Source organism: Zalophus californianus, chromosome 5 (genome assembly GCF_009762305.2).
Source record: "Zalophus californianus isolate mZalCal1 chromosome 5, mZalCal1.pri.v2, whole genome shotgun sequence".
NCBI lineage: Eukaryota > Metazoa > Chordata > Mammalia > Carnivora > Otariidae > Zalophus > Zalophus californianus.
Genome location: NC_045599.1, coordinates 153,816,526 through 153,842,479, shown reverse-complemented (window position 1 = coordinate 153,842,479; position 25,954 = coordinate 153,816,526). Strand labels below are relative to the sequence as shown.

The following is a 25,954-nucleotide window of genomic DNA, read 5'->3' as shown; positions in this document are numbered from 1 at the left end:
CGAGCGGGAGGCCGCAGCGGCCCGGGCGGTGGCGGCGGCGGCGGTGGTGGCGGCGCGGGGCGCGAGGCGGCGGCGGCCACGCTCCGGCCGGGTCCCCGCTGCGCCCGGCGGCGGCGGCGGCGGCGGCGCCATGGACGAGGCCGTGGGCGACCTGAAGCAGGCGCTGCCCTGCGTGGCCGAGGCGCAGACCGTGCACGTGGAGGTGCACCAGCGCGGCGGCAGGTGAGCCCGGCGGGCCCCGGCCCGTCGTATGGGGGCGCCCGCGCGGCCCGGACCGAAGGGGCCCCAGGCTCCGGCGGGAGCGCGGGGACGGGGCCCGCGACCGTGCGCGGCGTCTGCCCGCCGCCGCCGGGCTCACCCCGCGGAGATGGGCGCGGCCTGTGCGCGGCGGCGGGAGACCCGCCCGGAGCTGCCGGCCCCCGAGGGGCGGTCCCGGGGCTCCGAGGGCCGCGGTGCGGAGGGAGCCGTGCGCCCGGAGCCAGCCGCCGCCCTGGGAGGGCTTCCGGGAGCCGCCCGAGCCGCCCCGAGAGCGCCGCTGTCGCGTCGGGGGAGTCGCAGGCCTGGGCTCCCGCCACGGCGCGCGCCCCCAGCGCGGGCAGGTCCGCGGTGTCGTGGGGCCCGGGCGCCGAGCGTGTGCCCACCTTCGGTCGGCGGGGGCCGCGGAAGCACGGCTGCCGCCCCTTGGAGGGAGAAGCGGGCCGACGCCCGGGCGGGCCCCGTGCTGCTCCCTGCGGGGCGGGGCGGCCGGAACGGAGAGGGCCTCAGCGTCACCGCGCCGAGTTGTCACCTACCGTGTCTTTTGTCTCGCCAGCACCGCGAAGAAGGAAGACATAAAGCAGAGCGTTAGGAAGCTGCTCAACAGACATAACATCGTGTTCGGGGACTACACGTGGACTGAGTTCGATGAGCCTTTTCTGACCAGAAACGTGCACTCCGTGTCTATTGTCGACACGGAGTTGAAGGTGAAAGACCCCCAGGTACCTAATTCACTGCGAGGAGGACCCTTAACTCGTAGCTGAAGACAGAGTCCGTGTCGTGGGGGTGCCTGGCTGGCTCAGCCCGTGGACTGTGCGGTCTTGATCTTGGGTTCGTGAGTTCAAGCCCCACGTTGGAGGGAGAATTCACTTTTAGAACAAAAAAACAAAGAAGTATCATGAATGCGTGCGTGCTTTTTTGCTGGTCTCTTGTCAGAAACTGGCTGATTTATCTTCTGGTTTCTCAGGTGGGCCCCGGCTCTGTGAAGAGCCAGGTGCTGGGAGTAGATGGGACCCCGCTGTCCGGAAGCTCACAGCACAGTGTGAGGACAGATGGGAAACCAGAGGCAGAATGCCGCGCGGTGGGGTGGTGGGCTGCCCTGACCGGACCCCTGCCCGATCCCTGCTCTTGAGGCCAGCGTAGGACCATGGGAGACATGGGGGTTACAGCTACAGAGGGGATGGTCTTCATCCAGTCCACCGTGAGGACCGTCTCACCCCCGACCTTTGTGGAAAGGGTGGCTGTGTTGGGGCACTTCTGTCAGTAGGAAAACAACCCGAAGTGTCTGCCTCAGGAAGATGTATCGCCTGTGTCTGTGTGCCTCGCGTCTCGTAAAGAATCAATTTGGAAGAATTGGCTTGGCACTAAAATTTTGCTTGCGAGGTGGATCTCTCCATTCGTACACTGGGACTGACCCTTGTGGCTTTGTCAGCTTTACCCATCCTACTTGATTTTGGCCAGCCTGAAGGAAACAGAAGAGCTTTCCGCACTACTGAGGAAGGACAGATTAAAGGACAGGTTTTAACATTCTTATCTTTGAGTTGGCACATTGACCTAGAGAAATTTGTCTTCATTGTGTAACTTTGTAAAGATATGCGAACTATACTTTATGTATTTTGTTGATAATAGCTAACGACTTGAGATATCTTAATTATGAGATATCTTAATTATCTACTAGTCAGAGGTTGGCTAAGGAAATGATACATCCACACCCAATGTGGTATAGCTGTGAAAAAGCACACACCAGATTTTTATCTACTGACAGAAAATGCTTCCAAGCTCTACTGAGAGGGAAAGGCACAGTTAGAAAACTGCAGCTGAACCCATGTCTGGTCAAGTGTGTGTGGTGTGTCATAGACCAAAACATGGGCGAGGTTGGATGTGGGGGGGGGGGGGGGCTTTGGCATTCTTCCTTCTGTGTTTTTTTGTATTTTTTCAACAAGCATGTAACTTTCATGATTACAAAGAATAGTAAAGTCCTTTCTTGAATAAAGGCAGAGGGAACTATTTAAAAAAGAGCTAATACTAAACCTGAACATGGTAGCTTTTCTACCTAATCTAAGAACTGGTTTCCAGCATTCTGTATGTTCGACCTTTGTTTTTGGATGTTACCATCTAACTTTGATGACTAGAATTAGAAGTGAGTTATTTTTCAGTTTTTGTGGATTTATTTGATTTCCCTTCTCACCACAGCCCATTGATCTGGGTGCCTGCACAATTGCACTTCACGTCTTCCAGCTGAATGAGGGCGGCCCCAGCAGTGAGACTCTGGAAGAGGAGACTGAGAACATCACTGCAGCAAGTCACTGGGTCCTGCCTGCAGGTGCGTGACAGTGACAACAGGCGGGCCGCACTCGAGACACAAGGTCAGACGTCGGCACGTGGCCTGAGCTCTCCAAGTCAGTTAGCTGAGGAGTTTGCATTCGTCCGTTTGTTTTGTAGGCTTTTAGCATGTCTTATTTCTTGTGAAATGGGAAGCATATCATAAGAGAGAAAAGTAGAGATCTTCACTGTAAGACTGTGTTCCTTCAGGCAGGTCCCTCTAAGATGGTGCTAATTGAGAATCTGAAGGTGTTCTTTTCCTGCCCAGTTGCTCACCTGCTGCGCACCTCCTTCCTCCCGCCTTCTCTTTCTCTGAGGACTTTGCCATGGTTCTAGCAGGTGGAGTCGTGGGTAGCTCAGTCCTCAGGGCTTATGTCTGAGGTCCTGACAGCTGGACTAGACCTGCCGCTGCCTTGCCGAAGTGCTGGCTGGCGGGGAGAGTGGTGGGTCAGGGTCGTGTTCGTGGCAGAGTGCAGGTCCACAAAAGACAATTGTGTGGGGTAACATGACAAGAAAGTGACTCTGTACTCCATTTAATTATCTGTCAAAAGGTATGTGACTGGCAGTTACTTAGCATCTCTAATTTTAAGAAGAATTCAGATGTTAAGAAAAAGTTCAAAAATTTAACTTCCCTATAATGAGAATCTTAGCTGGCCAGGGGTGGGGCAGTGGAGAGCATCAGCGGCTCAGAACAAACCTCAGTGGTCAGTGTAATAGCCTGCTTTCCTAAAATTAGGTTTTTGTTTTATTCTCTCCCAGCGGAATTCCATGGGCTTTGGGACAGCCTGGTATATGATGTGGAAGTCAAATCTCATGTAAGTTTTTTGTGCTATTTTCCAAGAAGGCCGGTTATTTGAAGTGGGATCAATACTGTGTTGTTCTCCAGCATCTTGGAGCCCTTTGACTCAAATAGGCTTTGGGAACTCAGGCGCACCAGTAGCTCGTGTCCTGCTTATCTGTCCTTTGGGGTTGCCCCCCAGCAGAGTGGTCTCTGGGGAGAGAAAGGGGAGGGTGCCCAATGTGAAGGCAACTTTGATTGGATTGTGCTCTTAAGAACCATTGGGACTGAGGAGGCAGAGCCAAAGGTCAGACAGAGCAGGTGGGCAGGCCTGAGCAAGCCCTAGCTCGTCTGAACCCGTCAGGGGGAAGGGCCCTTCTGCGTGCTGTGGGGGGCTCTGGGGGTTCACCCCTGCGTTCCCCCCAGGCTGCGAGAACACAGAGTCCTGGCTGCTGTCTCGGGCACATGTGCTGCCGCTTGCCCACTGCCCTGTTGTCCCCGAGGTCAGAGATGCTTGTCACGTGACCAGTCTCGTCCCTTTGTGCGATCTTGGCATCTTTTGTGAAAGTGAGCCTCGTGTTTGTCCTTTACGCTTACACTGTAACAGCCAGCGTGTCCTCATGTGGCATCGCCGGTGGCACTGATGGCAGCTTCCAAGGGGCAGCCCGGTGCCTGTCCCCACTCCCTGGGCGTTAGCTCCATGAGCACATCTGGTGGGAACCTCCACTGCATTTTACTTTTCTTCACTCAGCTCCTTGACTATGTGATGACGACTTTGCTGTTCTCAGACAAGAACGTCGACAGCAATCTCATCGCCTGGAACCGGGTGGTGCTGCTGCATGGTAAAGCATGTGGACTTTTACTTATTTAACAAGAGAAACTGTGTGAAATCGGGCTCCTTTACTCATCCCGTTGATCTTTGAGGAGTTACCACTCTGTTTTCTGATGTAGCCAGAGTTGCCCTAGAATGTCCTTTCCCTGAGAAGCCAATCTAGCTCATGTTACTCTGGGCATCTGCTACTTGACCTGCCACTTGGCAGCCACCTGATCACTGCCTCGTGACTTTTCTACATTATTATCAAACTTTTCAAATAACTGCCTAATCCCCCAAGTGATCATATGATTCTTAGGGCAGAAATTGCCTCACGTTTCTTTGTAGTGTCCTTGGAGCTTCCCTTTATGACTGTAAAGCATGACAGCCATACTCTACTGAAATTCTGTCTGAATCTCCTCTGAGGAAAACATTGGGTTTTTCGGGGCGCCTGGGTGGCTTAGTCGTTGGGCGTCTGCCTTCGGCTCAGGTCATGATCCCAGCGTCCTGGGATTGGGTCCTACATCGGGCTCCCTGCTCATCGGGGACCCTGCTTCTCCCTCTTCCTCTGCTTGTACACACACACACTCTCTCTCTGTCAAATAAATAAATAAAATCTTTAAAAAAAAAAGCATTGGGTTTTTCTTGATGTCACTGGTTAGAAAGGAATCGAGAGAATACCCAAGTGAAATAGGGGTGCAAAGTCATTAGCTTCTTATATCAGTTAAGGTTATAGGCTGCTATGCAGTCCTAAAAAGTGTCTCTTAAGCAGCAAACACGCTCAGGACATTGTCCTAATACTAGGTTCTGAGTAGGCAATCAGTAGGTATTTTAATTAGCGAAATAGCTAATTTTCTCTTTAGAATTTTTTTTTTTTTTAATTGTTGAGAATGTGTGCAGAAAATCAGAGTTGAAGGTGCCTGTCCTGACAGATGGGTTTGTCCTTCACATTGGTCTCAGAGCTGCTGCCAGGCTCTGTGCTAAGTAGCCCACGGGGAAGAAGCCGGGCTCCCCCGGCTGCCGTTCTGGTTTAGCATCGGCCCTGGTGAATTGAGTGTCATGAGAGGTGTTTGACCTTTCGCCAGGTGTCTTGATTTTACAGAGGACACGTGGGGACAAGGGGGTGTCATTGAAGATGTCAACCAGGAAGTGTAGCCCTCTTGGGATGCTGAGGGGACCCACGTGCCAGGAGGCAGTGCTCTGTTGGGGGCGTGGGAGGTAAGACCAGAAACAGGAGCTGAATTCAAACTCGGAGGAAAAGGGAAAGACTCGTGAAGCGTTTTGGTGATATTTTACGGCACTCACGCTGCTGGCGGGCTTCTTTGTAGTTAGCAAGCAGTGCTTGGGGGAATAGCATTCATAGCATTGAGCTCTCCCTATTTTGTATGCTGTGCATAATGCACCCACTTGTTACAACACTGGCCTAACATTTGCTTGGGTTTTGTTGCAGGTCCTCCGGGAACTGGAAAAACATCCCTGTGTAAAGCATTAGCCCAGAAACTGACCATTAGACTTTCATGCAGGTAACTTCTGGTAATTTGAGAAAGGAGAGCAGCAGGGTGGGGCCGCTTGCTTCTCATTTGTGACGCAGAGATGTTTCTAGTTTTTAATCATTTCCCTTGACTCTCTACATAGTCCCGCTCTTTCAAGGCAGGTTAACTAATTCCTCAGTACTCAGCGGTGCCAAGTTAGAATCTCGTCTTTTTAAATCGATGGCACTTGCTTTACAGTCAGCACGTGGTCTTTCTGGTGACCCCCTGTACGCATCGGAACAGGTTTCTGCTTTCAGGGGTGGGATGGTTGGGTGGCAGCTCAGGATGCTTGCTGATGGTCACTGTTCCGTCACCTGGGAGAGGAGTGGCCAAGTCTCTCAGGCTGGATCTGTTTCTTCTTGAGCTCTGGCTGCTTCATCCCCTTTAGATTCTATGTGGCTGTTGTTTCAGATACCCCTTCCCCATTTTCTGTTGATTTGCAGGTTCAGTGACCTGATATTGTCCCACGGGCCACTGATGTGCTTTTTGGTCTTCTCAAAAGGTTTTTAGAATTTTCTGTGTTCCATTTTGGGCCATTTTTGAAAATATCTAATGTGCTTTTAATTCCATTCGGCGACGTCTTCATTTCTGATAGTGTATATTTCTTTTCGGGAGGTTCCGCTTGTTTCCTTTTACACCTGTCAACTCTCTGATGCTGTGTCCTTGCTGAAATGCTCGAGTAAGTGTACAGTAGCAGTTCCACTTTCTTTTCTGCTAATTCCATCGTTGTTGTCAGTTCTGAGTCTCACTATTGCTGGGTGGTTCTCCTGCTTCGGGGTCAGTTTCTGCTGCGTGTCAGTTAAGCTTTGATCAAATGCAGACCTTGTTTTTGTTGGATTTTGTTCTGGTAGGCATTTCAGTTACTTGTGATTTAGTGTGATCCTCTTGAGGTTTGTTCTTAAGCTTTGTTGGAGTGGGGTCTAGACTGAATGCTGAAGTGAGGCCCTTCCAGGGTCTCAGGGGAGCCCCCTGAGTCATAGTGGGTACTGTCCACTTGGGCCATTAGGAACGTGAACTTCCCAGCTGTGAACACCAGGAACCGTACAGCTCACGGCTCTCCAGCCTCATGGGATTTCCCTTTTCTCACATCCCTGAGTGTTCAGCAAAGACCCAGAAGGACCCTTTGATGATTCCTGGAGACTTATTCCTAGTATCTGCGTCCCCTCTGGAACTCTGCTTAGTTGCCTCCAGCTGCCTCAGGTTCCTTGAACTCAGGCCTCTGAGTCCAGGTCGGCCCAGTGGCTGCACACTTCTTGGGTCCCCTCCAGGGCTGTGGCTGGAGGGTGCTGCAGGCAGAGAGCCAGAGCACTTACGGCCCGCTCAGGTCCCGTGTGGGCTGACAGTCCTCCCTGCCTGCCACCCAGTCCCTTCGCAGCTGCCCTTGTGATTTTGTCTCATTTTCTGGTTGATTAATTCGGAGGGTTAATCTGATGCTCATTACTCAGTGGGACTTTAGAGGAGGGAATCCAATGAGGTATATTTTATTCTTCTTTTCAGAAATGTCCTGTAGGTATTGTTATGTTGGGAAGTTGCTCTATATCTACCCTTTATTCTATGCTTGGCAACTTGGTTTTTGTCTTGACTGAAACACATCCGTGTCTTAAAGATCTCTTGGGGTGATTTCCTAAAACACGGGAGACTGAAGATGTGGCTGCCAGAAATACAACTCCCGGAAGTACAACCGTCCCCATCTTTATTTCGTTAGGTTGTCTCTCCCCTTCCCTCTTTTGTAAACAGAATTGGCAAATGGAAAGCCAGTTATAATTTTTTTGAAAGTGACTGTTTTTCTTGTGTGGACTTTCCAGGTGCGAGGACCTGGCTCGGCTTTCCCTTCTGCCTCAGTCTCGCTCCCTGTCTGCTTTTAGTTAGAGCTAAGCGTGTTCAGGTCTCAGCCACCTCCCGTGCGTGCAGAGGGTCAGTGGTAGATTTCAGTCCGTATGTGCTGAGGGTCACTTTGCGGCATCTGGGCAGCCCCGGGCTCGGGAAGTAATTTTGTGCTGCGAAACAGATTGTCACACTCATTTAAGTTTTAGGGAAGGAAGAAAGCATGTTCAGCTCCAGCCAGAAAGTTTCTGGCGATTATGTTTTGTTTTGCCTGCTAGGTTACTACTGGTAACACTTCTTACAACGCTGGAGATGTGAATTATGAGTAGATTAGAAGTGAGGGAGATTTTACTCTTGCCTTGGTTCAAATGAAGATATTATTGCATTCAAAACACTTTGCTTCAGCCAGAACCACCGACTGCACATCGTTAGGTTTTCACAGTTATTTGAGCCCCTGTTGGTATTACCTTGTAATTCATGATTGCCTTGAGCCCTGGTTAGTCCCTGGTGAATTAACCAGTTAGTGGGCAGTGCTAAAGAAGGAGTGGGTGCCACAGGGGTGCCCGATTTGTAAACCAGTCGTCTTAACTCTGTTTTACCCTCCTAGGTACCGGTATGGCCAATTAATTGAAATAAATAGCCACAGTCTCTTTTCTAAGTGGTTTTCGGAAGTAAGTATTAGCATCACTTCTACTTTTCAGGATTGCCAACCTTGTAGTTGAAAAGGTGCCCCCTGTGGTAGGCAAATCTTCTCCTCCAAGAACATGAGAAATAGGCAACACGTGACTGTGTGGCTGACTTCAGGGTCAGAGGGAAGTTCCCGAGCTAAGCAGTAACTTGGAAGTAGTGTGAGGCCTTGAGAGGACCCTGTGCTCGTCACATCCATACCTTTGGGTGGGACAGACACTCAACTTTCTCTTAGGGAGAGAACCCTCATTCTAGCAAGGGCCGCATCCTCAGCTGAGCACGCCCTCAGGGCCCTGAACCTCGTTCCTCTCTCTTAATCGCAGGGCTCAGCCAAGGTGATGTTATAAGTGCCCCTCAGCACAGGAGAATGCCGCCCAGGCGCCTGTGGCAGTAGATCCCTCTGGTGGGTGGTAAGCCAGGACAGGGAGCGCTTGTAAGGCATGCACCTCCCAGCTTGCATGTTTGCATCTGTGACCCATCTTGTTCCTGGTCATGGGGATGGCAGGGAAAGGGAAGGAGGAAGTGCATGGCGTGTGAGGCGCCCATGCCAAGCAGCCCAGAGCTGAGCCAGTGTGGGTTCAGGCTCGCTGTCCTGGCGCATGGAACAGGGCAAGGCAGCGTGTGGTCGGCCTCCTTCCATGTGGCCCTGGCGTCTTGGATTTAGGTATTTCTCCAAGGGGCCGTCAGGAGACAGTCGGCTTAGCGGGCCCCTTGGGCCCAGTCTGAGGCTGGGTGGGGACCATGGGTACAAGTATACACCAGGCAGTGTGAAGAGTGCAAGTCAACACTAAAGGAGTATTTTGGTTCCAGAGTGGCAAGCTGGTAACTAAGATGTTCCAGAAGATTCAGGACTTGATTGATGACAAAGATGCTCTGGTGTTTGTGCTGATTGATGAGGTATGCGCCTCTGGACATCACACCTGTGACTGAAGCAAATCCAACCCCTGGCTGAGCCCGGCCTCCGTCCAGCACTCCGGTCATGCAGCACGCTCCTCCTCGGTGTCCCGCATGTGCAGCTTCTGGCAGAGTGGGCTCAGCACACCCCTTCACTTGTTCCCCACTTGCTCCTTCGATGCATCCCATGGCTGCCCGTGGGGCCAGGCGCTACCCTTCTCCACCTATTGTCCCATCCCCACAGGTGGAGAGCCTCACGGCTGCCCGCAATGCTTGCAGGGCAGGCGCCGAGCCTTCGGATGCCATACGCGTGGTCAATGCCGTCTTGACCCAGATCGATCAGATTAAGAGGTAATGCTGACGTGGTGGCCTCACGTGAGAAGCCACGGGCAGGGTGTGAGGTGCCTGCACACCCCTAGACCTTACTTCCAGCTCCTCTGACTGGAAACAACGGCTGCTGCTAAGTATCAGTTCTGTCTTTGCCCATCTGAGGTGGTATATATGCTAAATGTGATAATTAGGAATTACGTACTTGTACTAAACTACCAAAAATGTAACACAAAACTTGAGTGTGGTGAAAACTCACATGCTGCAGAGAAGCACATGACAAGGAGTGAAACACGCCACATTCAAGCACTGGTGCCAGCACCGCCCAGGGTTTGTCGGCCTTGAAGGGCTGGCGATGGGCAGGTGAGTGTCACCTGCATGCCCTTCATGGGGCCAGTCCAGCCTTGCAGGTCCAGAGCCTGTGGTCAGTGTGCCCTAAGCTGATCCAGCTTTAGGGAGTGACTCCTACTAACCTGACTCACAAGGAAGTAATGTCCAAACCAGAGCCCCTGTGTGTTCTGCACAGTGTTTCACCGCCCCCTCTGCTGATAACAGCTCTCACGGTTAGTCCTGGGAGTGCTGTCCTCCCCTGAGGGTGCCAGACTCCAGAGCACCGCCTGGAAGCTAGCTTACTGCATGTGGACTCGCGGGGAACTGAATTGTGCTAAGGGCTGTTTCCTCCAGGCCTTCAGGGTGGTTTTACCACAGAGGCTCTGATTTCCCGAGATGCGGCTCTTGGGGCAGACTGCAGGGGCTGCTTGCTTCCACCCTGCTAACAGGCCAGCCACGTGCGAGGCGCAGCCCCTCCTCATCTCTGCTTCCTTCCCTGCCCCTGCTCCTCAGTCTGGTTTCTACCCCTGTGCCTTGTTCACCTGAGGGCCTTTGTTCTCCCTGGAGTTTTCTACAGCATCTGACCCCTGGCAACCCCTCCCCAGCCTCCACTCTCCAGACCATCTCAGTTTCTACCACTGGCCTTTCATCTCTTCGGGCAGCCTGGGCAGCCCATGCCTAGCCTTCTCCCCTCTATCGCTCACCTCTTAGAGGCCTGCAGGACCACCTGGACCAGGTATCAGGCACACTCCAGTCATTCAGCTCTGAAGCCCCCATTTCCAGGGTTCCCACTGAGCCCCAATGCCCCTCTTGTTGCCAGCAGGTGTGGGCTCAGGAGGGAATAGAGACACGTGGGCCTCTGGTTTCCCTCGTACCTTCTTGTCCCCCTTTACTTCATGCTCCCTGTTCAGGCTCCTCAAGGTGACCCTTCCAGACCTTCCTTTGTGTGCATCTGACTCTAGGCTCCTAGGACCCCTATACTCCCTGCCCCTACCCTCACTGGCTCACCCCTGCTCACCCTGTGCTATGCACCTGTTGCTAGACACTAGGTAAAGCTAGCCATTCAGCTTCCTGCAGCCTGTATACCAACCATGGGCCCCAGGGGAGCATGCTCCCCAGAGTGCCTTGGGCCTTCTCTGTGCTGGCCCATGTCAGTGAACAGACTAGGCAACAGTGCTCTCTTTGTAGAGCTTAGAAGCTAAAGGGGAAAGCAGCTGGTAAACAGGATAAATAGTTCAGCTCTGCAACGTGTGGGGGTCATGAGAACGGCGTGGAGAGCAGTCACCTGGGCATGCCCAGGCAGGTTGATGGGGCAGTCAGGACTGCACACAAGTGAGAGCTTCACCGTACCGCGGTTGAGGGAGGAGAGGGAATAGTGAAGTGATAGTTTAGGAGAACTTTCCAGAAGGCAGAGGAGCAGAGGGTCTGTTTGGTGCACTGTGTTGTGGCCAGGAGAGCCTGGTGGGGAGTTGGGAGTCCCACAGACACTCAGGCGTGAGCCTCGGAAGACATTGTAGGCCCGTGTTGGGACTTGGAGTGCAGTGGCTAGGATGCTGGCTGAACACCGGAACTTTCATGGGCGGAGGGTGTGAGGGAGTCACTGAGGTACCCGGTGACTGGCGCACACTCCTCTACCTTCAGGCACTGCAACGTGGTGATTCTGACCACTTCCAACATCACAGAGAGGATCGACGTGGCCTTCGTGGACAGGGCTGACATTAGGCAGTACATTGGACCGCCGTCTGCAGCAGCCATCTTCAAAATCTACCTCTCATGTTTGGAAGAACTGATGAAGGTGCTGGGTGTCTTTTCACTCTTCTAGCAGCAGATTTCTCATGTTTTTCCATTCCCTGACATAGCTCAAAGTAGCTAATTCCAACATGGAGTGAGTTATCTGAATGCAGCATTAACGGTCTTAAAAAGTTGAAAACTGCAGTTGTGTCTGGCAGGTTGAGCTGTTAGTTGAAATTGTGGCCACTGACTCAGTATTTTTGTTCTTTTGGCACAGGATGATCATGACTAATTAATCTACCTATCTGCCGGGGATGAGTGAGTGGGAGGGGAATGGCTGTGGTAGCCTGCCGGCATGTCCTGGTCCACAGAGAGACCTCCTGACTAGAGGTCATAGCTCACAGGGAGGTCATCCTGACTGGAGGTCAGAGTTCACAGGGAGGTCACCCTGACTGGGAAATTGTCATTCATGGGGGAGACCTCTTGACTGGAGATTGTCATTCACAGGGGCGCCATCCTTACTGGAGATCATAGTTCACAGGTCATCCTGACTAGAGGTCATAGCTCACAGGGAGGTCATCCTGACTGGAGGTCATAGCTCACAGGGAGGTCAATCTGACTGGAGGTCATAGCTCACAGGGAGGTCATCCTGACTGGAGGTCATAGCTCACAGGGAGGTCATCCTGACTGGAGGTCATAGCTCACAGGTCAATCTGACTGGAGGTCATAGTTCACAGGGAGGTCATCCTGACGAGGTCATAGCTCACAGGGAGGTCAATCTGACTCGAGGTCATAGTTCACAGGGAGGTCATCCTGACTGGAGGTCATAGCCCACAGAGATGTCATCCTGACTGGAGATCAGAGCTCACAGGGAGGTCATCCTGACTGGAGGTCATAGTTCACAGGGAGGTCACCCTGACTGGGAAATTGTCATTCATGGGGGAGACCTCTTGACTGGAGATTGTCATTCACAGGGGCGCCATCCTTACTGGAGATCATAGTTCACAGGTCATCCTGACTAGAGGTCCTAGTTCACAGGGAGACCTCCTGACTGGAGCTCATAGTGCCGGGAAGGTCATCCTAAGGAGGTTGTCATTTACAGGCTGTCATTGGCTGCAGTGTTAATGTCCCTTTGGTCCTGTTTTCTAACAGCAGCCATGAGCAAGACAATGGTCACAGTCGATCTCATGTGAATTACTTTAACAGGGACCTGTCTTGCACCTGGGTGCCAGGAGTTCTGGCACTGGGCACAGCAGGCCCAAGGCAGGCAGTACCTGCTCCAACAGCAGCATTCCTCGAACCTTTGCATCTGGGAAATGTGCAGTAACCAAGCCAGCCAAAAGACAGGGAGTTACATGTGATTGTTGTCATGGTATCACTATAACCAGGTGGTGGGGTGGGATTGACCCCTGCCCGGCCTCACGGAGCTGGCCCTGATGCCCTCAGCAAGGATGACGCAGCCTGTGATGGGGATGGGTGAGCTGGTGGTCGTGGCATGTGCATCCCATCCTGCTTCTCGGTGGCATGGAGAAAGGGAGGGGCCCCGTGGAGCTTTGACTTGAGGTCCCAAGTGGACTCCAGAAAGTGTTGCTGCTGAGAGGTCAGCGTGATGGGACCCTGCTCGCAGTCACACTTGCACTTGGGCCATGCATCCAGGAGATGTTCTAAGGTTAGGCAAACGTACAGATGTTCTAAGGTTTAGTCAGATGGTTTACAGGAAATTAGGATGTTCCGATGATGTAGTGGAGATCTGGCCGGTCCTGAAGGGTGTCGCATGTGACTGGCCCACTCTGTCAGGAGCTGGCAATTCTCACGTGCACCTGGATGGCCATGTCGCTGGGAGGGGCAGCGGAGGGCAGTTCCAGGGAGGCTGCAGGGGGTCTGAGGGAGTGTCACTTAGAAAGCTGAGAACACTCCCACAGAAACCCTGTCTTTTAAATTTACCCACACCCTTCACCAAACCTCCAAAACGTACGAAGAAAGCCATTTGTTCTTTGTTTTCTCTCCTGGTTTCTTAGTCAAAAGAGTTCACGTTAGAAGTCATTCAGTAGTGGTCGCTGAGCGCCCTGACCTGGCAAAGAGTATCCCACGGGCAGACACCTGGCCTATGAGGGAACTCGGGGGCCCAGATCCAGGGTCAGGCTGTGCCTTTGCACCACACAACAGTCTGATCTTAAAAACAAGTGGAGACTGTCCTCGAAAGGCAGGCCAAGTCCTGGTTCTTGGACCCAACTCTGCTCCACTGGGTTGTGGTATACCATTGAACCCATTACCAGGCTGGCCTCAGCCCCTCCAAGTCCCTCCCTGCTCTAACATGTGGTCAAGACACATCTTGACCAAAAGCACAGAAGAGCCTGGGTTGCTGCCCGTCTCTTGAGACATGTTTTGTCATTTGTATTTTTACCTGTGTTTGAAGGAGTGGGGGCATGTGTGTGAGCGAGAGGGAGCCGCCCGAGTGCTGGTGTGTCTGCTTGTGTTTCTGTGAGAGGGGATGTCATTGCCTGCTCTCTGGGGGCTGTCCCCGTGGCAGATGGCCTGCACTCCGCCCTGTGGACCCTGCCCTAATGCCCCGTCTCTGTCTCCAGTGTCAGATCATATACCCTCGCCAGCAGCTGCTGACCCTCCGGGAGCTGGAGATGATTGGCTTCATTGAAAACAACGTGTCAAAGTTGAGCCTCCTTTTGAGTGAAATTTCAAGGTGTGAATTGACTTCATTTTTGTAACCAAGAGAAGTGTGTCTGTTGTGGTAATGGGCGGTTGTAGCTGACTATAGCAGCCTGGGCTGGTGGTGTGGGGTCAGAGGACAGGGAGTAGAATCCTGAGGCGTTTGTCGCTATGTGCCAGGGGAGCTTTGAGAGCCCTCGACCACCCTGGCCCCGGATTCCTGGGCCAGAGGGTAGAGGTCAGCTGCCCTCCCACAGGCAGCTTTAGAAAACAGAAAACAGTGCTGTGCTTCTCTCTGAAAAGATAGACGTTCACATTAAGGCTCTCTTCACATACTGATGATTTCTAAAATGGTATTTGTTCAATTTGTACAAACTGGCAAGAAGAAAAAAGTGGAAGTTTCTGTTTGAGTGAGTAGAGTGAATAACTGCAGAGTACTACACTCGGTGCTTTGGGAAGTAAGGGGAAGTGCATGGCCCGGCTGCCCTGGGTGTCAGGAGAGGGGCACTCCATACCCGAGCACTGATGACGGCTACACGTGTGCTGGGGGCCAGAGCCGACAGCGCTGTCACCTCTCAGATGGCTTTGGTAATCAGGGGCGTGAGGAGGGAAGGGGGGAGATGGAGCAGAGCCTCGAAGGACAGAATTTGCATAAGTTGGAGAGAAACAGGGATCTCCGCAGGTGCCATGTGTGCAGGGGACCTCAGGTGGGTCTTAGTATGGACATGAGGTGGTGGCAGGCGGCCACCAGGCCACGCTCTGACCAGTGAGTTTGAACTTCATTCCGAAGCCATGAGGCTTGTGGAAGGTTTTGAACAAAGGGATAGCCTGAAGAACAGATTATTTTTTGGATACTCTGTTGAAGAGATTTAAACTGGTTGAGATGGGGCAGGGAGGGCAGTTCAGACACTTCACAAAAATCGGCATGGACCAGCCTGGTTTCTGAGGAGCTGTGCCCCACGCGCCCACTGTGTCATGCGCACACTCCTAGGCAGGTGGCGCATTAGGGCAGCAAGGACCCTGTCCTGCCTGGGGCAGTAGCTGAGGACTGGGGGAGACCAACCATGGGGGAGGGGACTTTCAGAGAGGAGGGAAACGGGCCCGAGACTGTCCCCAAACGCGGTTCTGTTCACAGGAAGAGCGAGGGCCTCAGTGGCCGTGTCCTAAGGAAACTCCCTTTTCTGGCTCACGCACTGTACATCCAGGTGAGTCACCCGCAGCCTTCCCTGCCTCTGGCACTCTGCTCTCCCCACCACCGCTGTGTGGCCGCGTATGGCCTCGCCGGGAGTTGCACGGGACCCTGATTTATCTCCGTGTCTAAGTGATGGGCTCCTGGGTAGGGGGACGAGTGCGCCTTGCTGCCTCTGTGGTGAGGAGATGGCCTGCTGGTGCCTCACACACCTCTGTGGCTCATGGAGAGCCCACACTGGGCCCTCCCTGGCCCCCACAGGGGTGCTCACGCAGAACAGCACCTTGGTTCCCCCCCCTTGCCCTGTGCTGTGGGTGCACCCCTGCTGCTGTCGGTGGGGGTGGGGGGTGCCAGTGGCCCCAGCGTGGGCAGGAGCAGCCCCCGTGCCTGTGTCTCCTTCCAGGCCCCCACTGTCACCATCGAGGGCTTCCTGCAGGCCCTGTCTCTGGCAGTGGACAAGCAGTTTGAAGAAAGGAAGACGCTCTCGTCTTGCATTTGATCTGAGCTCCCTGCCTGTGGGTCGCAAGTGACGTTACTGCTCACGGCAGCAGCTGCCCAGAAGTCTCCAAACACTCGGCGCACGTCTCTAGGCCAGAAGCTCCTGAGGCTAAGCAGTGTTCAAAGAAGTGTGTTGTATTTACGTGGTTTTAAGACAAACAGCCTGTCAGTTTCACTATTTTGAAAGCCGTTAATTCACGTTCTGTCCTATGAAGAACTGTCTAGATGTGCTCGTTCCATATCCTGTGTCTGGTGGATCAGACACAAAATGCTGACAAATATGGTTTGAAAGAGGCAGTCACCATAGGTTTTAAGAAACAAAAGAGAAACTATATCACCTTATAATAAAGTAATCACAACATTAAAAACGTTTCCCGCACTGAAGATAGAAGGCAGCTTTCTGACCTGAGCTTGTTTTATTGAGTGCACACATTTTAGAGACTTAATGAATAAAGAAACCCTATTCCTGTGTTCTAGAAATGGAAAAAAAAATTCCAGGTGGAGCGTTCTTCATGATAATCAGTCACGGTGCTGTTTGTGGGAAAGTGCAGCCTCGGCGTTCGGGTTGGCTCTTGCCACACACCCTGCCACCCACAGCAGGCAGTATCACGTGGTACTTCGGCCTGTCATTTTGTTCCTTCAGTCACATTCCTGCGGCCCAAGTGCAGATTCACGTTAACAATGTAAAGTATACTGGCTAATCGGCGTGCCTCATGGAATGTTGTATTTTGCTCTTACGCTAAAATTTCATGTTTGTGTTTTATATACATTTTTGAAGAACATGTTAACTTTTGTTACAGAACTTTTTTAAGTATTAAAACTTTTCCCCAGAATTTTCTCATTTTGATCTTCTTATCACTCCCCAGTGCTCTGAGTTTTATTGAAACATTACTCACATGATTGTTTAGCTTTTAGCCAGTTTTATGCTTTGAGGTGTAGGAAGGGACAGCCTGTTATGGGAATGGCACCAAGAGCCAGATTCAGAGCTTGGACCCACTCCTACTTAGGGACCAGAGCCTGATTCTGTGGTTTCCTTGAGGCCCTGTAGTGGGGGTGAAAGTGCAGTCCTTGGGGACTAGGGTCAGGAGAAGAGGGGTATGCCATACTCCAGGATTGGGGGACCCTGAGACAGCCTCATCTTGTGAGTTTGCTACTAAAATGCCTGATGCCCACAGGTGCCCAGATGGAAGGAAGGGGCCAGGGACCAGGCTGGTGCAGACAGGTGGAAAAACAGGATGCGGGAGACGGGCAGGGGGAAGAGAGGCCTAGAGGGACGGACTGGGTGGGGGTGCGGCCCTAGAGCCAGATCCTGCGGGCAGAGGACGAGAGATCTAAGGGTGGGGACGTCCACCAGACCAAGACCCATTTCCCAGAAAGTGGGCTCCAGAGGTTCTGTGGGTGCCTCTGATGGGTCTGCCCGTGAGCCACCAGAGGGTGGCACTGCCCCGTACGGTGGGGCAAGAGGGGGTTCCAGAGCTCAGCGGGGGCCCCAGGGCGGACAGGGTGCTTAGCAGAGGCCGCCAACCCTGCCAGGCTGTGGCCCCACCCCTCCCGTGTGCATGTCTGTGCCTCGGGGTGTGCGTGGGTATGGACTTATGTGCAGGGGAGAGGGCGGCAGGGCCAGGGGAGCACAAGTGCCTCCTCAGGACCTGGTTCACCAGGCACGCGTAAGGAGAAGGGATGTGGGCCATCCCACCCACTTGGCCGTCCTGAGGCCTGCTGGAGATGGGTGGGCCAAAGTGTGAGGAGGGGGTCACACCTGGGCCCCCAGACAGAGGACACAGGTCCTGGGCTCCTCCCCTGGCACAGGCTGTCATGGGCACTTTGTGGGTGGTGGCCAAACCCCGACAGATGCTCATCGCTGAGCACGGCTAGGTGCTCCCATGGGCTTGGGGCCAGGCTGGGGAAGGGGCTGTCCTGGCCACGAGGGGCAGGTGGAGCTATGTTCCTCTGGTGGACAGCCCACTCCTCACTGGTGAAACAGGCCAGAGTGCTGTCTCCAGAAGCCCACAGGGGCCAGGAGATTGAACCGTGGGAGAGAGAACCACACAGGCGGGTTAGTGCATGTGTGACCACCTTTCTGGGCCCCTTCTGAGGCCTCCAAATCAGGGGCCTGATCCATGGACTTCTGTGCAGGGGAGGGGGCGGCAGGGGCCATGGGAGCCCCATGGACCACTGTAGCCACGAGGCCATGCCTGGCACAAAGGTGTGGGGACCAGGGCCAGGGGGGCCACCACTTAGCCAAGCCTGAGGGAGTCCACGGTCAACGGTCATCACAGGGTTCTGGCCTTGAAAGGACCAGGCAGCGAGTGAACAGATGGGCTGGGCGCACCCCTCACCCTTCCCCAACACGTGCTGTTGGTTTGGGTAAGCTGTCGTGGGGGGTCAGTTCCGTCTTCCCCGGCTCTCCTCACCAAGCAGGGACCCAACGTTGAGCATGTTGTTTCGTTCCCAACAACACGCTGGAAGATGCAGCTCCCGTGGGCCTTCCCCGCCTCGGCTGCCCGGCCCCTCCTCGCACAGGCCTGGGGCCTGCCCTCCCCTTCCTTGGCTGCCATGGCTCCACGTGGCCACGTTCAGCTTCTCCAGGCCTCTAAGGGCTCCTGCACGGTGGGTTTGCTCATCCCTTGGGTCTTCGCTGGGGGATCCAAGCCCATGGCCTGAGAAAACACCTGAAGTCCTGAATTCTCACAGACCTCTTTCCCTCCAGCTCCCTCAGCGACACCCCGAGTCTGGCTCAGGTGCTCCTCGGCAGTGCGATGTCTTCCCTCCGCTGGGGGCCGGGCAGGTCCCCAGCTGGGTTGTGCTACTTAGCCCTCATTCTGGGGCCACTAATGCAGGCTCAGAAGACCTGAGGAGTCTGGGAGTTAGATTTGGGCCCATTCACGCAGATGCCCCATCCCTGGGTCATGGTCTGGGATCCGCCAGGGCCCGTAAACGTTGGTGTCTCGACGGAGCGCTCAATCGTCTTGAGTCCAGCTCCCTGACCCCAGAATTCTCCGCTTTTCTGCCACATGAGCTGCGCTTCTCTGAGTGTCTGGAGAATCCCGGGCCCTCACGCTCCTTCACAGTTGTTGTCTGATGCTCTCAGCTTTTCCTGTCCTGCATGCAGGACACCCTCACACCTTAGTAGGGACCACCCAGTGCCACCGTCCTTGCATTTGTCATTCCTCCAAGCGCTTCACACACCCCTCTGGCCAGTGCATCCCACGGCTCGAGTGCCGGTGACGCTTAGCCTCCTGTGTCCCTGCTGGCTGGGCACCTGCCCCACCAGGCAGTGGGCACCCCAACCGGGCAGGAAGTGGGATTGGGCGTGGGGGCCTTCAGACTGCCAAGCAGACCCCACGGTTTGGACTTTGTTAGCCTGTTGGTAGGGTTCCCTGCCAGGAGAAAGGCCTGGTCCCTTGGACCGCTCTGGGGGGCAGTCAAGAACAAAGACGTCTCACGGATGCTGGCGGGAAACTCAAGCCTCCTGGGTGGGAGAGGGGTCGTCACCCCTCGCGGCACAGCAGGCAGTCTGAGCCCGCGCTCCCTCCTCCCTCTTGTCCCCACACGTGACAGGGCCAACCCCCGGCGTGACTCGTCACAGATGCAAGCTGCTCCTGTGAGCTCTCACTGGGCCAGAAACGCTTCTCTACCAGAGGAGTCACAGTCAAGCCTGTCTTCTCTGTCGTGTGAGTCACCGTTGTCCGGCCAGGATTCTTCCGCCTCTCCCACGAGTTGTCGGTAAGCGGACAGCTTTCCCGCCTGTCACCCATGACAGCAGACCTCCTGGCCCTGGCTCGTAAGTTCACTGGTGCCCGGACTTTCCAGCCACGACGGGAAACATGGCCAATCACGTGAGTGGTCAGCCAGTTCCCGAGGCAGCCCCTCTTCACTCTCATCTGAGCTCCCACGTATGACTGGAGAATTCTCCGTGACCTTAGTTGTCATCTTCCCGTGGAATTCTTTCTCCTCTATCTCCTGATGATCGTTTACGACCAAACTCCCTTGCCATTCATGATTGGATCCTTCTCTATCTCCTAAGTTGTAGTTTCTGACGGAAACCCACCCTTCTCTCCCATCCCCATTTGTGACTGCAACACTTACTTCCCTACCAACTTACTGAATGTTTATTTCTGGAAACTTTTTTTTCTCTTTTCCCGAGTTGTCATTTTTGGCTGAATATGTTCCCTCGGAGTTACCGGAGTTATAATCCAATGACTGGCTACTTTCTGTCTTTACCACCTGACTTATCCTTCACGGTCTGCCTTCCTTCCTCTATGATTTCTCATTTTTGCCTGGAAATCATCCTCCTCTGTCACCTGAACGCTGTGAGTATCTGCCGAGCCCACAGCTAGGGCTGACAATCCCCTTCTCATCCACACGAGTGATCACTTACAACGAGGTCTGCTTTCCTCCATCACCCAACTTGTGAATGGTCGCTGGAAACCTTTCTGCATCCCCCGAGCTATCGCGGGCACCTGGGGCCCTTCTCCCCATGTCGCGGGAGTTTCACTTGCGACCCGGAGCCTGCGCGCCCCATCATCCGAGTTATCATTTGTACTAGTGGTCTCTTTCCTCACCAGGAGTCATACGCGATGATTGGAGGCCATCTTTGTACGCACAGTCACCATTTCATATGAGAAGCAATCCTCCTCCGGCATCTGAGTCATCGGCTATGACGGGAGACTCTCTCATCTGCTCACACTCACTGCTTGAAACCTCCCCTGCCCTGTGGGTCACAGTTCATGACGGGATCTTCCGTGCCGTCCCCTGTGTTCTCGTCTCTGTGGCTCCATCACCTTTCCTCATGTATCCACCTTGGTTGTGTACCCTGGAAGTATGCTTCCGCTAGCGTCTGGGCATAACGTGGTGCTGGAAACCTCTGTCTGCATCGCCGGAGTTAGTAGGGCTGAAATCATTCTTTCTCTGTCAAAACTGAATTCTCCTTTCGGACCAGAACCTTCTCTCCCTGTTGGCTGAGTCACCACGGATGACCGCAATGATGTTTTTCTATCTAGTGCTATTGCCTGAGTGCAGACTGTTTCTACCCCAAGCTATCGTTAATGACTAGAGGTCTTTCTCTATCCACTGACTCACCATGTGCCATGGGAGCCGTTCTCTCTCTGCCGCCTGGGTTGCCATTTATGACCAGGGAGTCCTTCGTGGCCATCTGACTAATTTGCAACCGGAAATGTTCCTTCCTTGTCTGCCCAGTTGCCATTTGCAACCAGCAACCTTGTGTTTCGTCTCCTAATTTTCCAGGCACATCAGGAACTATTCTTCCCCATGTCCTGACTGGCATACGTGGAAGAAAATACTCCTTCTGTGGCCCCTGACTTGTCCCTGCCGGTTGGAGCCCTTTGCCTCCCCTCCAGCTCTCTGTGGAGGCCTGTGTTCCCAGAGCCTCTGCATCGCACACTTGGTTGACTCTTAGTGCCTCTCTTGTTTTCTCACCCAGTGGTGTTTTCCTGGAGAAAGAAAATGCATTGAATGGCAGCTGTGGATCCGTGTGTCCTGACTACTCTGTTGTTAGTTTGGGGCACAGACTTGTCTTTCCCGCTTTATTTTTCCCTGCAGTCACCTGGGAAGGAGCCCACCTGGAGCATTTCTTCCCTGATGGGCCGGCCGAGCGCTCTACAAGGCCAGGTCACTCCATTGTGCTGCGGAGTCTGCTCATTCCCAGGGCGTTTGCTCCGCTTCCTGAGACCGTAAAGAAAAGGAGGCCCTCTCTCAACCACTTGGGTCGGGGTTAGCAATTGCTCTAACATAGGTTTGTGTTTTGTCTTCTTGAGTTTTTCAGAAAATAAGGGCTGTTTGCTGCGCTTCTTGTCAGTTTGCCGAGTCACAGTGCTGACAGCTGGCTCCTGCCACTCCAGCTGGCCTGCCCTGGGCACATGGGACCCCCGTGCTCTCCCGGGGCCAGGGGTGGTGAGGACAGGAGCCCGGCGTCACAAGGGCCCCGCGGCCATGCTGCCAGCTCTGGAGAGGCTGCGTCAGCCCTCAGCTCCTCGTGAGACGTGCCATCCTGACTCCACTGACCCCTGGGGGCTAACCTGTTTGCTCCCAGTTGCCCGGAGCTGCTAAGCAGCCCTGTGAATTGCAAGACCCGTCTGCTGGCCCCTTAATGCTGGATTCAGTTCCCTAAGACGGCCGTGGGCTTTGCCCTTCGCCTGGCTGCAGGGTTGCCCGTGTGCACAAGGGCCGAGGGCCAGGGAGGGGATGCACCTGTGCCCACGCGCTGCCCCCCATCTGACCTTCACTGCTGCATGGGACACCATGACGAGGAGTCTGGAGGGGACGCCAACCACTGATCGCGCCGCCATCTGCTCCCTCCTCTGCCCTCCCCCCTGGTGCCCACGGAGCCCAGGGAACCTGGGACAGCAGAGCATGGAGCCGCCCTCACTGGTGTGCGGGTGGTGCTGCGGCGTCTGTCCCTCCCCCACTTCTGTCCCCCGCTGTGTCCCCTACCCTGGGTTCCTTTCCCAGGGAGCTGGAAGGGGTTCACTTCTCTTGGGGCCGGGCTGGCTTAGCCAACTTTGATGAGTCTTTCTAACAGAATGTTATTTTACATTGATTTATGAGTTTTAAAGACCTGTGCTTAAGACAGGCACCTGCTGTGGACTATCTTAATTTCTCCTTTTGCTTAACAGCCACCTAGACCCATATAATTTATAACCGAAGTAAATAGAACCAGCTGTGTTTGGGACCAAAGAGAAGGGACAGGCTAATGTCAGTGGTGTCCTGGGTCAGCTTTCTGTATGGTGTTTGAGGTGGTGTTTCTTCCATCCACAGATGTTCACCTTTATTAAGGCTATCCCTACTTAGTATATGTATGTCATACTTCCTACAGGTGCCCAGGGAGCTGAGCACCATGAACCTTTCCCCTGTGACCACCTTCCCCTGGGAGCACGTTCACCTGTGAGCACGTTTACCTAGAACTATATTTACCTGTGAGCACGTTCAACTTGTAAGTGCCTTCACCTATGAGCATCTTCACCTGTGAGCATGTTCACCTGTGAGCATGTTTACCTGTGAGCATGGTCACCTAGAACTCTATTCACCTGTGAGCGTGTTTGCCTATGAGCATGTTCACCTGTGAGCACATTCACCTATGAGCACCTTCATCTGTGAGCATGGTCACCTAGAACTATATTCACCTGTGAGCGTGTTTGCCTATGAGCATGTTCACCTGTGAGCACAATCACCTCTGAGCACGTTCACCTGTGAGCATGTTCACCTGTGAACACCTTCCCCTGTGAGCACGTTCACCTGTGATGGGGGAAGGAACACAGTTTTAAGTTGTTAAAGCAAAGTGAGCTGAAGCAGAGCACCTGGCAGGCTTAGTTTATTTTACTCTGTGCTTTGGGGACTTTGTGTTAACACTTGGGTAAATCAGGGAACGGGTGGTGATCTAGCAGGACGGTCCCCCTTCCTGGGTGTGCTGGGCAGAGCTGGCTGCTGACGGGAGGGCCACAGAGAGCAAGTACCCTCCGGGTCAGGAAAGCAGGAGCCGCTCAGGGGTGGGGTCCGGCCACCCACTGTCTAAAGCAGGGTTATTGTATTTTCTGCTGACACACAGCTTCTTTTATTTCCCTTTCGGAGAACAATTAGCAAGTGATCTGGCTACTTCTTATTCAGCCTAGCTTTTGGAACAAAAGGGAAAGACGACCTGTTGCTTAAGTTGGATGCACAGATGGGGAGACTATGCCCGCACCCTGATGGAAAAGACAGACTTTTAAAGCCAGAACAGTGATGCAGGACAACAGGTCTGCCCCTCTCCTTGTTCTAAAATCAAACACCTCTGTGCCGTCACCTGCATCCCATTAGGGAGTGACAGACTCGGAGCCACCCAACCAGGGTCGCAGGCCAGCATGGGGGCCCAGGGCCCCACAGGGTGCAGCGTACAGAGTGGGGCATCCGCGGCCCCAGCCAGCCACCCTCCGGTCCAGCCCGCGAGACCTCCCGTTCCTAGCCAGCCTTGCGAGTATTCCTTGTCTTGAGGGATTTTGAACAACGGCGGAATGACTTTGGGGCAGAAGTGGCTAAAACCGCCCCCCGTGGCAGTTTGCCGCCACATGCTGTGTCCTCCAACTCTGTCTCCTCTGTCTTCCACTTCCACACGTGCACCTGTCTCCCTCCCATTGTCTTAGCGCCGGCCCCTGCCGAGACCGGTTGTCCTTGGCTGGTTGGAAAGTTCCGGGTCTGTCCTTTGTTGCCCTGACTATTCCCACCGACTCCCTGAACTCATCGCGGTCCGCACCCCCCTCCAGCCCCGCCACAAGCTTCTCGGACAGGGGCTCTGTGGCCCCAAACGCGGGACTCCGAGCATCCTCGCTGGCGGCCCCCCTTCTGATCACCTGGACTTCCTCCCTGGTTCATGCCCTCTGGTTTTAGGCCGCAGGCTGGGATCGTCTGCTGTCCATCTCTCTGGGCCAGTCTTGTTTTTCTTTAATTCTGGGAACCTGGACACTCGCTGTTATGTTTCCATCTGTGTGGTCTGTTCTCTCCCGTGGCCCCAGGTGCAGCACCGACTTCCACCTCTCATGGCCATGAGGGCTCCGCCCAGGCCTGGTCCCTCCAGGGGCCACTGCTAGGGCCTCCAGAAGCTCCTCGCCTGCTCCGAGCTCTGTATTCCAGGCGCTGAGCGTTTCGTTTTATCCCTGATGTGTCCCGTTCACCCTTGTAGCTGCTCACCCTCATCTCGGGAGTGTGGTTTTGGTCCTTGCCACGCACGTCATCGTTAACCTGGAAGTGGCCCTTAGAGGGCTCTTCCAGGGATTGCTGTGGGGAGACGCCTCCTGGGGTCCCAACACTTTTGCCTTCTGTTCGTGGTCCCCGTTTATTCGCCGGTTGGGGTTTTCTCTGCCATTGGTGCTGAGGTCATGATACCTCAATCTCTCCATCACCAAGATGCGCCTCAGGGACTTGAGGCCAGAGCATGGTCCAGGGAGGACAGAACAGCTGGTGGCTGAGGCCGGGGCTCACCCAGGGACGTGGCCAGAGGCTGGGGGGCGCCCAGCAGAGGCAGGGCCTGGGGCTCCGGCTCCCTCCACAGTGGCCAGGGAAAGGGCAGCCGCTCTGGCCTGCCAGGAAGCAGGGGTGGGCCCGGTCCCATCTGAGTGCCTGTGGCCACTGCAGAATGCTCACCTGTGAGGCTGCAGCAGGGCACAAACCCAGCTCCACGCTGGGGCTGTCAGGGCGGGTGTGGCTACGCCCGGATGGCCGTGATCCATCGCAGCCAAGACTGGGTGCAGGAGCCTGGCTGCGTCAAGGCTTGGCCCAGGGAGGCCTGCAGGGGAGCTGAGAGGTCCCAATGGCCATCAACCCTTCTTTTCAGGGAACACAGGCCCCAGGCCTGGGGGGGCAGTGTGCTACCAACCATTGGCAGGTATGTGGGGCCCCTGGGAGGACGGCCTGTGGCCCAGAGCATGAAGAATGTTCCAGAGGGATGGGGCAGGCACTACCCTGAGCCAGGGTCTGCACCTGTTGGGGCCTCAGCAGCGATGCACACATATCCCTGGGTGCTGACCTCAGAGCTGGGTGCCCACCACCATGTGGGGCTCAGCATCCATGCAAGATGCAGTGCTCACAGCCCAGGTGAGCTTCAGGGCCCTTCCCCAGCCCAATGTCCCCACAGCCTGGACCCCACATATCCTGCAGCCCAGGGCTCCACATGGGACAGACATGCGTTGACTAGGGTATGGCTGGGCCTGAATGTGATGTGACAAGTCTGGGCTTGTGGGGCACCTGAAACCCACCCTCCACAGCACAGAGAAAGGAATGCAGAGCATCTCAGCAACAACTTTACATCTTGGTTAAATTTTGTCCAAAATTATAATATTTGGGGTACATTGGGTTAAATAATGTATTATCAAAGTTAATGACATCTGTTTCTTTTTGTTTTTGGGGTTTTTGGTTTTTTTTGTTAAACGTGGCTATTAGAAAACCTAGTTTTACATATAGGCTTGCAGTGTATTCTCTTGGACGGGCTGGTCCAGACAAGCATCTGGGCAATAAATCTTTGTGCCTCTGATTTATGGATAAAGGTTTTGGAGGAAGGAAGTACGAAAGGTTTCGCTAATTTTGTGGTTCTGCCTGGAAAGGCTTACGGTCCTCGTTCCTTAAAA

General features: G+C 54.2%; 1 protein-coding gene across 1 annotated transcript; it reads left to right on the top strand.

The window, feature by feature from the left end:
- The first annotated feature begins 26 nt into the window (after positions 1 to 26).
- TRIP13 (thyroid hormone receptor interactor 13) lies at positions 27 to 16,675 on the top strand. The gene is made up of 13 exons (XM_027606830.2): positions 27 to 222; positions 812 to 977; positions 2,449 to 2,578; positions 3,337 to 3,392; positions 4,107 to 4,197; positions 5,617 to 5,689; positions 8,130 to 8,193; positions 9,020 to 9,106; positions 9,348 to 9,454; positions 11,402 to 11,555; positions 14,077 to 14,189; positions 15,291 to 15,360; positions 15,748 to 16,675. Exons 1-13 carry the CDS (start codon positions 131 to 133, stop codon positions 15,841 to 15,843), a joined length of 1,299 nt encoding a protein of 432 aa, XP_027462631.1. The 5' UTR covers positions 27 to 130; the 3' UTR covers positions 15,844 to 16,675.
- Positions 16,676 to 25,954: the final 9,279 nt, after the last annotated feature.

Coding starts and splice junctions, on each gene's coding strand:
- TRIP13 (XM_027606830.2), top strand. CDS start 131: ATGGACGAGGCCGTGGGCGACCTGAAGCAGGCGCTGCCCTGCGTGGCC. Junction 2,579..3,336: donor TCACTGGGTCCTGCCTGCAG/GTGCGTGACAGT, acceptor ATTCTCTCCCAG/CGGAATTCCATGGGCTTTGG. Junction 8,194..9,019: donor TTTCTAAGTGGTTTTCGGAA/GTAAGTATTAGC, acceptor TTTTGGTTCCAG/AGTGGCAAGCTGGTAACTAA.